This window comes from Musa acuminata, chromosome BXJ3-8, assembly GCF_036884655.1.
Source record: "Musa acuminata AAA Group cultivar baxijiao chromosome BXJ3-8, Cavendish_Baxijiao_AAA, whole genome shotgun sequence".
Taxonomy (NCBI): domain Eukaryota; kingdom Viridiplantae; phylum Streptophyta; class Magnoliopsida; order Zingiberales; family Musaceae; genus Musa; species Musa acuminata.
Window position 1 is genome coordinate 45894480 of NC_088356.1, and position 12010 is coordinate 45906489.

At 41.2% G+C, this 12010-nt stretch overlaps 1 protein-coding gene and 1 long non-coding RNA gene across 6 annotated transcripts; one reads left to right on the forward strand and one right to left on the reverse strand.

Annotated features, from left to right (window-relative positions):
• The first annotated feature begins 1 nt into the window (after position 1).
• LOC135645846 (plant cysteine oxidase 2-like) lies at positions 2-2777 on the forward strand. Of its 5 annotated transcripts, none has more exons than XM_065164669.1 (5): positions 11-878; positions 1609-1727; positions 1800-1959; positions 2099-2305; positions 2470-2777. In XM_065164669.1, exons 1-5 carry the CDS (start codon positions 650-652, stop codon positions 2595-2597), a joined length of 843 nt encoding a protein of 280 aa, XP_065020741.1. In that variant the 5' UTR covers positions 11-649; the 3' UTR covers positions 2598-2777. The 5 variants fall into 5 exon arrangements, with proteins under 5 accessions (XP_065020740.1, XP_065020741.1, XP_065020743.1 ...); XM_065164672.1 differs by adding an exon at positions 1025-1127 and having other exon boundaries at positions 744-878; positions 1609-1959; XM_065164668.1 differs by having other exon boundaries at positions 2-878; positions 1609-1959.
• A 5131-nt stretch (positions 2778-7908) lies between these two features.
• Positions 7909-9402, reverse strand: LOC135644080 (uncharacterized). Its single transcript, XR_010498424.1, has 3 exons — positions 8842-9402; positions 8582-8728; positions 7909-8263 (listed from the first exon to the last, which is right to left on the reverse strand). It is a non-coding gene; the product is annotated as an uncharacterized LOC135644080 (long non-coding RNA).
• Between the last annotated feature and the right edge of the window lie 2608 nt (positions 9403-12010).

Consider the following 12010-nt stretch of genomic DNA (forward strand, 5'->3'; position numbering starts at 1 on the left):
TGGTTTCCCCTTGGGCAACCGCTTCTTCGGCTGGCTGACTTAGTCACGGTGGAGTTTCTCGGGTGACGTGGTTTCTCATAGACGCCTAGGTGCGGGTCCCACCGTAATCAGATTACGGACTACGAGAGTCTCACGTAAACCGTGAAACTTTTGCAGGGTAGTTCGGTCGACCCGAGTAGCATCTTCCTTTCCTCCTCCTCCAGCATCCCCACCTAAATGGCCTCCCGTCCCTATTTATAGCCCCACCGCCATCTCCGTCACCTTCCTCCAACCGGAATCATCCCCGTCCCGGACTCCCTCGCTCTCGTGGAGGAGAATATCCCCACCCTTCCCCTTCCCAAAAAGAGCCATAGGAGACCGTTCGTTTCTCCTCCTTTGAAAAAAGCAAAGTACATAGACTTTGCTCTCTCATGAGTAACTAGAACTCGGGTGTACAGATCCATCGTCCCATCCCTCTTCTCCTACTTGCCCACCTTGCGACGACAACTGCCTTCCTCTTCTTTTCGTCCTGCCAAAACCCAATCTTTTTCCCGTTGTCCGAGTCTTGGGAGTCCGGCATTTCTTGAGTCGCTCGAACTCCCGACTTTGATTGATCGGCACCGGGATCTCCTGGGTCGGGTTTTCCTGTCTCAGGCTTTTCTGTTTTTGGATGAGGGTCAACGGCAGCTTGGCCGACCGGAAGGGAAGCGACCAAGCAGCGACGGGGAAAAGCACGTCTTCCTCCAACTCCAAGAAGAATAAGAGGCGGCAGAAGAAGTCGGCGGCCATGCCGAGCGCCGTGCAGAGGGTGTTTGAGGCATGCAAGGAGGTGTTTGCCGATGGTGCGCCCGGCATCGTCCCATCGCCGGATGAGGTGGAGCGCCTTCGATCCGTTCTCGGTACTACTATACGCTACGGCCGGATTTTTCCTTCTTTCTTTTGCCTATTCTGTAGAATGGATCGGAACAGATTGCTTTGCAGCAGTTGCACATCGATGTTAAGTAAAACAGATCGGATTAGTGAATTCGCTTCCGCTAAATCTTAGGCATGAAAGAACCGTCGACAGCTTAAAGCGGCGACTTCGGTTGGATCGGAAAGAGAAGATATTAGTTGATGCCCACAGCTCTTCCGAGACTGTTGTGTAGTTTGTAAGTGAGGTCGCCAATCTTTCTTAGGACACTGTTCTTTTCATGATATCAAATGATATTACATCGCAAGATTGAACTGAATCTTCTCTGCCAGCATATAGTTGCTTACCATTAAGTGTATTTCTGTAAACTTGTGAATGGGTTTTCTTTTCTGAAAAAGGGTTTCAATGGCTAGATCATGACTTTTCTTTGTCAACGGGTTTATGTTTTACTGTGAACAAGCAAACATGATCAGGTGGGGATATTGCAGGGAACCTTACCACACCTCTGTACGCGCTTTGATTGCTAGCTCCCGGCGCAGTCATGATATCGCTGCCCAGGATCTTCTTTGGTTCTCTTATCTCCTAAATCCTATGGAATCTTCATGAATGAGATATAATAGGAAACGGAAGATTTGGGTAGCAGTTAGTTGAATATAGGAAATTTACTTTTTGTCACAATATTGATTCTCGATCTCTAATGTGGTGGTCGTCCCACGCAGATGCCGTAATGCCAGCAGATGTCGGTCTAAGTCCAAACCTGTCGTTTTTTCGAGATGTCGGGACGGGTGGACCTCCTCCAGTGACATATTTGCACGTATATGAGTGCCCCAAGTTCTCGGTATCCTGCTGCACTCTGTGGATTCTGCTGCCAGATGCATTTGATTTGAAGTCTCTCGTTGCATTTTTGCAGATTGGTATCTTCTGCCTTCCGCAAGGAGCTGTAATTCCACTGCATGATCACCCGGCAATGACTGTTTTTAGCAAACTTCTCATGGGCTCCATGCACGTCAAGTCATACGATTGGGTTAATGATCCGCTTGGCTCCGACCAGAGAATCAAATCCTCAACCGGTGTGTGCCGCTCCATGCTCTGTCGGATTGGTGGAGTTTGTATGAAATACTAAGGAAGCGTTTGATCGATGATCCTCTCAAGACTTGATGTACTACTGCTAGTATTGACGAGTGATGGTTAATGTTTATAAATCCGCAGGCTCGAGTTTGGCAAAGTTGCACACCGATGCCATCTCTGTTGCTCCCTGCGAGACGTCTGTTTTGTACCCTGCCGCCGCGGGTAACTTGCATTGCTTTACTGCAGTGACTTCCTGCGCAGTGTTGGATGTTCTCGGACCACCATACGACGACGAAGAAGGGAGGGCTTGCACTTACTACCGGGGGAATGCGTGCTCCAATCTTCCGGGTATGTATGCCGTTCACCGTTCTCCCTATGATACTTACGATGATCCAAGTGCTGCGTGGTGCAATGTACGTAGTCGTCGGATCGGATAGGCGATGCGTGTTTGGTTTTTCGTTTCCACGAAGAAAGTGTTTTGTGCGGTATGTATGCATGGTTGCTTGTTTCAGGCGATGGGCTAACTCGGTGTGGGGAGAGGGAGGAGTACTATGCATGGCTGGAAGAGAGGGGAAGCGAGCCTGATGAGCTGGTGGTACGCGGTGCTGAGTACAAGGGCCCCAGAATAATCGACCACTGAATTTGTACTGTGACTGTTGCAGCAAAGATGAACAAACAAACAAGGTTAAAGAGAAAGATGATGCTCCTCGGAGAAGAGGAGAAAGGAAGGACCACGTAGTTGTGTTATTCATCACCCTCAGAGGATCTCTTGATTCCATGATCGATATATACATGGAGCAATAAACACCCCCATTTTGTCCTTTTGGATGTTTATTTTTCTGTATTCGTTCGTATGGGCATAAGACTAGGTTGGAGAGTACAGTAATAAATCTGTTGAGGAGGCACGAGAATGACAGTACCACTACCACGGGAGCCTTTGTGGGGTGTGTGTCCGCATAAACAAGGTGAGATGCGACTTCCCACGGCTGCTTGCTTGTTGGAGCAGAGAGAGAGAGAGAGAGAGAGAGAGAGAGAGAGATGACTTCTGGAAACCACACCATGCGAGTGTGTACCGGACCTCTGCATGGTGGCCTCTCGTGTGCCATCTGTAGAAACGAGCTGCTCTTTCCTCTCTCTCTCTCTCTCTCTCTCTCTCTCTCTCTGTGGCGCAAAAAGGCACTCCACTCTTGGATGTATTGAATTGAATTTTCTTCTATCGTTTAATATCCGGAGCTAAGATGTTAATGGGAATTACACGATTACATGTTTGTGTTTTGGGATGAACAAGTTAAGACGACGATACCTACCCCAAGTGAGGCAATAGGTTCTATATGTCGTTGCCTTTGCCTGATGTCTAATATGAGACAATTATAATAAAAATGCATGTATTCTCAAATCCATCTAATATGCATAATTATAATATAATGCAAGTATTTTTAAATACATCTAATATAGACATTATAACATAATGCATGTATTGTCGGTCAAATTATTTTCTTTATTACTTTAGTTATCATCATATATTTCACCTTAGTGGTTGAAAACATAATAGTCGATTGGAGCTCGACTTTTCGAGTCATTACAATATTACGACAACAATGAATCTCCTTTTGTCAAGATCTTATCATAATCAAATTTTCAAAAATCTATAAGACAGACTGACATTAGTTCCCCCAAATAGTAAACAAGCCTTTTGAGTTACTCGAATCTATTTAATAGCTTTCTAGTGAGCTTTTCTCGGGTTTGCTATGTATTGACTCAGTATGCTAATAGTATAAGCAAGATCTGAATACATACAGACCATGACGTACATTTGCATAAGGAACTTTTTTTATTTATTCTGTTTAATCTTAGAAGCATAATGACTCTAACGATCGAAAATGTTCTTTTATTTATTCTGTTTAATCTTAGAAGCATAATGACTCTAACGATCGAAAATGTGCTAACAGATCACATGTCAAATCATTCCATCATTTTTATGTATATCTCTTCAGATAAATATAACTTCTTAATAAATTTGTCATGATACATCTCTAAGAAATCATTTTTTCACCACAAGTCCTTCGTTTCAAACTCCTCCTTAAGTAGTTATTTAAGCATGTCTATTTCATACTTCTCTATTGTAGTAACAAACATATCATCAATGATAATAATAAATATATCATGAATTACTTAATTTTCTTTAAATATATGCAACTATCATAGAGCTATCTAATATATCCTAAATTAGGTATAAATTGATCAAATTTTTTATACCATTATCTTGGAGACTATTTGAGGCTGTAGAGGGACTAATTTAGCAAAAAAAACATGGTTCTTCTTTTCGTTTTTCATAAACCTTAGTTGCTGCATGTAGATATTTCTTCAAAGTCTTTATAAAAAAATGTTTTCATATCTAGTTACTCTAACTCAATGTCGCTTCTAAGGCTAATAATTCTTGAAGAGAAGTATGTTTAACAACTTGACAAATGCTAATAATGAAGATGTTATATCCTTCACCCACCAAGTGAGCCTTATAGCTACCCTCTAGATTTAAAAAAATCACTTAGCCTAACTAACTTTTTATTGGGTGAAGGCTTCACTAATTCTCATTATTCAATAGTGAATGAAATTATTATGATGTTGATTCTTCTAGTTTGGACTAAGTCTCATTGTATGAAGTTGGCTCTTTTACACTCTATAACTCTATAATAATAGTGATTGCATAAGTGATGATATTCATATTCTTTGAGTTTGAATATAGTCTATGACATGACCAGCTAAGGACAAAACTACAAGGGGCTCCTCGGTGGTAGGTTATGGTTCCTCCTTCTTTTTCATATTTTGGAGATGTAGGAATAATGACAGATTCTTCAGGTATAGTGAATATTTTAGAATCAAAACTCCTTGTTCAGTCAGTTCTATATCTTTTGCAATATTCTCCTTATCTTTCTACAATAATAATTCTTCATTAAAAATAATACCCTTATGTATCTCAGTTTTAAAATTCTAGTACCAAACTTTATACTCTTTTAACCCCAAGGGATAACCTAGGAAAATATAGTATTTTGACGTATATTCTAGTTTATCATCCTTAACCTAACATATATTTTCTTATTAAAATATTATATTTTCCTAGGTTATCCCTTACGAGCAAAAGACTTTAAAATTTTGTATCCAAAGAATCTCAAAACTAAGATAAAGGGATATTATTTTTGATGAATAGGTGCTATTGTAAAAGGATAAGGAGGAGGCTACGAAAGCAAAATTAACTGAACAAGAAGTTTTGATTCCAAAATCATCCTCTATACCTAAAGAACTTGTCATTATTCATATATCTCTTAAAGATGAAAAAAAAAATGAATCACGACAAATCTAAGAGTAGTGCCCCTACAGTTTTTCCCTCAACCGATCACGTTATGTATCACATCCGAATCCAAAGTACACAAATGTCATCAACTACACACTCACTGTTGCTAAAGAGTTGCATAGTACATCAGAGTCAATTTCATACAAGAATATTCTTAATAGTCCAAACTAAAAAAATTGACATCAAGCAATGATCATTTTATTTACTATCAAAGAATTGTACTTTGAGAATTGACGAAGCCTCCACCCCATAGCCAGTTAGTTTGGTGTAAATGCATATTTAAGATCAAGAAAGAAAACAACTATAAGACTCGCATGATGACTAAGAGATATAACCAGATTTATTTTATTAAAAACCCGTGATGTGAGAATATATATATATATATATATATATATATATATATATATATATATTTCTCGTAGAGTATTTTTTTTTTCATGACCATCCTGGCCCTATCGACCACCACCCTCTGTCAACTCTTGGTCGTGTCGATCACCCCCCTCCATCAAACCCATCAAACGATGGAGGTTTAATGACCCTCATCGTACCCCGTTGAACTAATGAAGGAGTGGTCCTCATTTATCCTCGGACTAGCAAGGACGTTTGAAACTTAAGAGTTTTTTTTTTCTGAAAATTCATCTTTCTTAAAAAAAACAAATAGAAATAAAAAAAAATCCCAATGTTGTGGCACTGACCAACACGAATCTTCACGGCGCAAACATTTTCACGGACCCGAATCTTTTTGGAGGTTTGAGTTGCGTCGGATTCGGATTCAATTATTTATCAACATTCGACAATATGCTACCGGGTCGAATACTAATCCCGGAATGAAAGCATTCCACGATTTCTTCGGCCTTCCCGTTGTGAGTTTTGTCGGTGCTGAGACGATGGGCGACCCGATCGCGGATCACAAGCAGTAACCCCACTCCTCTTCTTCAACCTACTCCGTATCTATCCTCCGATTTGCGCTTGTGCTAACCAGACGATGGAGCAATTTTTACCTTTTTCTGTTTCCAAGCAAGCCTCGGTGCATCAAATGCAAGCAATCTTTCTGACCCGAGATCATAACATTTTCCAAGGCCGGCAAAGTTATGAAGGTAGCACTTTATACCGCTGCTGTTTGGGCCAGTTAGCAGTGTTTTGAACCTTCGTCACTTGAATGGAAGACTCAGTTTTGGAGCCCCCTTTACCAGTACAAGCTTCTCAATTTCTCTCAGAAGTTGAATCTGAAACATATGAAGCTCGCCAGGCTGCCAGTAAGTAGCCTCGGAAGTTATTTCTTTGACTTGTATTGCCACAGTGAAATATGCATAAAGAGATAATTCCATCTCCAGTCTGCTTCTTTTTTATTGTACTTTGACCCGCGAGTTAAGAGTAAGCTATTAGGTTCGAGGAGAATCTCATTGTCCCATCTAATCATCTCACGAAAGACTTCGATGAATTGTTATTTCCACATACATCTGTAAGTTAAATCTGTTGCTTGCAAAGCAATGGCACACAGGACATGGTTTCTAGTTAAAGAACCATGAGCTTAACTCAAGTATCTGAGATGCTATGATTTTATCTGCAGGAGATTGGACTGGTTATTAGTTTGATAGATTTGACATCGTGCATTTTTGGAGGAACAGAATCAGCAAATCTAATGACTATTTAGGCAAATCTTACATCATTTCCACATCGGCATTGAAGGATTGGTTTCTTGGAGGTTTGAGGTATACCTCACTGTTCTCCTATTGGCAGAAAAGGCTCCTCTACAACCATGACCACACATCCTTATCGTAACTTGAAACTAAGGATTCGATTGGACATAGCATATAGTCGATCTGAAGGACGTCGGAGTTCAATAGACGGGGTTGGTATATACATTTGCATCCTGCACATAGCCAACTTGATTTCATGCCCGGTTAAGAAGACAGGGTCAGTCGGTGCAGATGCATGTAAGTGCTATCTTCTTGAAAAGACTTTTGGCATGAAATTGTCATTTTAGCTGATAACCTGTTGGGTCCGACCATATAGGTGGGCTTGGACCGAATGATTTGGGCATTGAGTCTAAATCTAATTTATTAAAAAAATAAAAAACAGAGAACGTGACGACGTAAAAAAAATAAAAATAAAAAAAATAAGATTTTGATATTTTTGTTAGACGATCTAAAACTTTATCAATTTTGACTCAAATTTTATATAAAGAATTCTTGTAACAAGCTCTATAATTCTTACGATGCTGATCTATAGTTTTTATCTCTGATATGCTTTTCTGACAAACCTAAATCTTTCGATAAAATCTATCTATGATGATAATGATATATTACTATTGAACGTGTTCTTGATGTTATTGTGATCCTCTAATTATTTAGAGAAAACTTATTATAAACATATTATCATTATTGATGATAGTGGAGGTCTGAAATGAACTACGATCCCATGATTTTTTCGTATTGGATTTTTACATAAAATAATTTTATATCTCACTTTGTGATTGATTCATTATTTTACTATTTATACTGCATTTGTTAATATTTATTTTGGTAACAAGTTAATATTTTGATAAGAAACTCATTTTGATTTATTTTACTAAACTAAAATTTTCCAACAAAACCAACCATGCATACCATTTATATGTTCTTTCTGATGATGAATATAGAACTTTATTTACAAGAACACTAGTCGACCAAGATTTTAGGGTCCTGACAATGGAAATACAATTCTTTAACTCGGAGTTACCTCTGCCAGCATTGACTTGTCCTAACACTTCTTCGAGTGTCATCCTGAATGCAGTTCAGCAGGAGAGGTCATGGGAATTAGGTGTTTCGACAGCTCGATGCTGTGTTACTGCTGGGTAGGGGGCATGATGGTTATGGGTACCCTCATAGGTCGTTATCACAAAGCTTGAGTCGTCTCGGTGTCTCTCTACTTTCTTCTTGACTTGGCATCCTTCGCTTGAGCAGCGATAGTAGTTCCTGCAATCCACTTTATTAGTTTGTCTTCGCAAACCAAGCAGCACAATCAACATGTAAGTGCTCTTTCGAAAGTAATGTATGCGCGCAACCTTCGAAAGACGAGCACTTCACCAATCTAATAAAAAATGAAAGGTCCTCTCATTCAAATCCTTGTGGATGTGGAACGAACTCTGTTCGTATAGGTTGAAATTGAATAGATTTGCACTTGCTTAAGAGGTTTGACCTCTAGAGATAAGTGCATCTTAAAGGCTGATGAGAGTATGGTTCTTGGTTTTGTGTATTGACATGCCATATTATACCTAAGATTAAGAGTTTCACCTGGGATTTGGGCTGCTTTTCACTGCTTTTTTCCCATACTTCCTCCACTTGTATCCATCATCTAATATCTCAAGCTCTGATTTTGTTTTGAATGCGACTTTAAAACTGCTGCTCCTCTTCGAAGATCTCTTTCCGGCATCCTTGCTTCTGCATGATCGATCACATATGAAATACCAAAAACATGGTAAAGTAAATATCGTTAAACATCCATGAATCGAGGCTCAAGCCAACTAGTGTAAAGACTTGGCCTAAACACTTGCTTGTTGCAATCTGTGATCTTGGTTTTGTTGGTGGCGCAGTCGGCGGCCTGCACAAGAGGATACCGGTGAACGGATGGATGGCTCAAAGAGGCCTCTTCGTGTCCGTCATCGGCGAAGGTGAGATAGTCATCGACCTCAAACACCCCATCTTCTGGCAGAGCGTTCTCAGAAGAATTGGACGGCATCGAAGAGGAAGAGGAAAACATGATGAGCAGTGAGAGCATAAACTTAACCTCGACCGGCGGAAACTTCATTCAGCGAAGCCCGAGCGATCCTTCTTGCGCCAAGTCCGTCGGCCTTTTCTTGGGGACCTTCGTTGGCTTGGGGGCAAAGACTTGGTTGACTTGTGAGTCAATCCACTGGTTGCGAGCAGGCTGCGTGGAATACAGGTCAAGGCGCAGACTGGTCAAGAGAATATTGAAGTCCAATCGTATTCCGGCATCGGTTCCTCCCTCCTTTAGGCCTTTGGCATCAAACCAATGGAGCCAAAAGGCGATGCTTTTTGTTTTCATTATGAAAGCTTTTGAGAAGTGATCTTTCCGGCCCCCATGACGCAGAAGAACAGGGAGTTGTAGACTTGGCCGATCGACGACTTGCACGACGAAACAAGTTCCTGCGAGGTACACAGGAAACCAATCGAGCCCATTATTGTCCGGTCAATGCGCATGCGGTTGTGATTTGGCAGTGGTTTCGAAGGACAAAGTTGTGGTACCCCCAGTCCTGCATGCATCATGAAGGGTAGGCAAACAGCTCTCTCGAGATACGTGTGCAAACAGTAGGATTCCAAGCAGCTCATTCGATTCGATGGCGGCAAGTAGACGTTATGTCGCACAGGTTAAATATCTCAGTATAATTGGTATCGCCATCATTTTACTGGAGAAAGAAAAATACGTAGAGTTCCAGGATGTAGCCACTGTTGTTGGATAGCAACTCCATCCACAATCGCCTTGACTGAATCCACCCATCGTCCATTCGCAGCGGACAAGGATGTCCAACCACAACTCCAGCGACTAGTCCAAACGACTGCATCTTTCTTTCATGTCCACCATCCTGAGGAACACGGCATCCGTCCCAGTGCAATGGGGAAGAGGGGAGAGGAAGGGGCAGTTCCCTCGTAACGTATTCCGTGTTCCAGTCGGGTTACTGTATCCGTCGGTGACCTGTTGTAATCGTCCTTCTCCTGCTCTGCCAGCCTCTACTTTATACGACCGGCATATCCATCCCGGAACGCTGGCGTGACTTGCTGGAATTACCACAAACGAAACGCCCGCCAACGAGTTGCTCTCACGGCACCGCTCGTACATACAAGAATTCAAGTCCAACGCAGGAAGCGTGCTTCCGTGGTCAAACGATATTCCAGTACGTCCTGGTCGGTTGTCCCGTCAACCACGTGGATAGATCACGGTCGATCGACGTTGGCCACGCTTCCCTGGTCGATGACATGGACTGTGCCACGGAGATAAGCTGCTGCTGCGCGCTGGCCATCAGTTTTAGTTGACCAACGCGTCTTTAGACTGGTGTTTGTAGCCAGACACGACACACCATCATCGAGTGGGGAGGCACACGAGTCGCTTCGTATGGTTGCTGCTGCTGCAGTGTAGATGACGAAAGGAAAATACATATACATATACATGTATAAGATGGATATGTCGTTTGATAACATGATTAGGGAAGAATGTGTGGCCTCAATTAGGTGTCCACATGTGCCCAGCTCAGTTCCCTTGTAGCGGCATCATTATTACCTCATCGCCATTCCTCTCCTTGTGACACATTGGGATGCACCATGAGTTTTTAATGATATTGCATGACTCACGTGTCTCTATCACCAAGGCAACGATAAAACTGTGTTGACTTAACTTCAATGCTAGAAGATGCTAATTATTATTTTCTCATGGTGTGTTTATTTTGCTACTACAACAATCCTAGACTCCGATGATATATGTCATGAAGCAGCATCTACTTATATTATGTGATTTATCGAGGGTCCTCATCTATCATGATTCCTTCACCATACTGGTTGCAGTTGCCTTCGTATAGCAAGCTCTTATGCATCAAAGAAGAAGTTATCTCCTCTTTCGCTGGCTATTTATTAGATTAGGGATTTAAACCTCTTATTTTCTTCGTAAAAAATACTTTCTTAGTGATAGAAGATAAGATTTCCTCAATCTGTGTATAAATAGGAGAGAGATATATTAATGTATTCAAGCTAAAGTTACTTCAATAATTGTTCTTATCTTCTATTCTTTTCATCATTGTATCAGAGCCACTTGCCTAGAGCAAGCTCTCTTCTCGCTGTCAACTTATCTGTTGCTTCTCTACCTTCGACGGCAAAAGAAAAAGCTTTCTACTACTGCTTTTCCGTCGTCAGACCATTAGTGCGATAAATCTTTCCTCCTCGACGAACGACAACTGTCTTCTCCACTACCACTCTACACCAACGTCCGTTCCCTTCCGCTGTGGCGTCTCTAGTGCTACGCTCACCAGTACTGCCCCACCTTTTCTCCTTTATTGTAGCTTTCTTCTCTATTGTAGCATCGTTGTAGTTTCTTTTCTGTTGCAGTTTCTTCTTTTGCTATACTTCTATTGCAGCTTTCTCCTCTGCTGCACCTCTACTGTAGCTTCCTCCTCTACTATAGCATCGCTGTAACATCACTGTAACTTCCTCCTCTACTGCAGCTTATTCCTTTACTACAGCATTGCTATAGCTTTTTTCTATTGCTGTAGCTTTCTTCTCTAATGCAGCCATCGTCGTCGCAACCGCAACAACAGCAACAGCAACCGCAACAATAGCAGCAGCGATCTGCTCTTACCCTACTCACGAAGCCTCTGGCTCGTAAACCATTCTTTGCATCGATCTAAGATTGATATCCTTGATAGGTGCTGCAATAATTCCAAGAAGAATAACAAGAAACATCTTTATTTCTATCTCTCTACCTCATTACAAATAGTCCCTCTTTTTTTTCTTTTTTTTTTTTCATTTGAGCTCATAAAGATAGAGCAACAAAACAAATCAAACGTTGAAAGGTTGCCCGTCAACCTTTAATATATCTTCTTTGTTTGTGTTAAAGTGAGTCTTTAAGATGCTAAGCCCGATAGCAAAAGAATGATATATTGTCGAAATTCCTGGAACATAAAACCGGCTATGATTAGTTCAACAAACACATTAGAT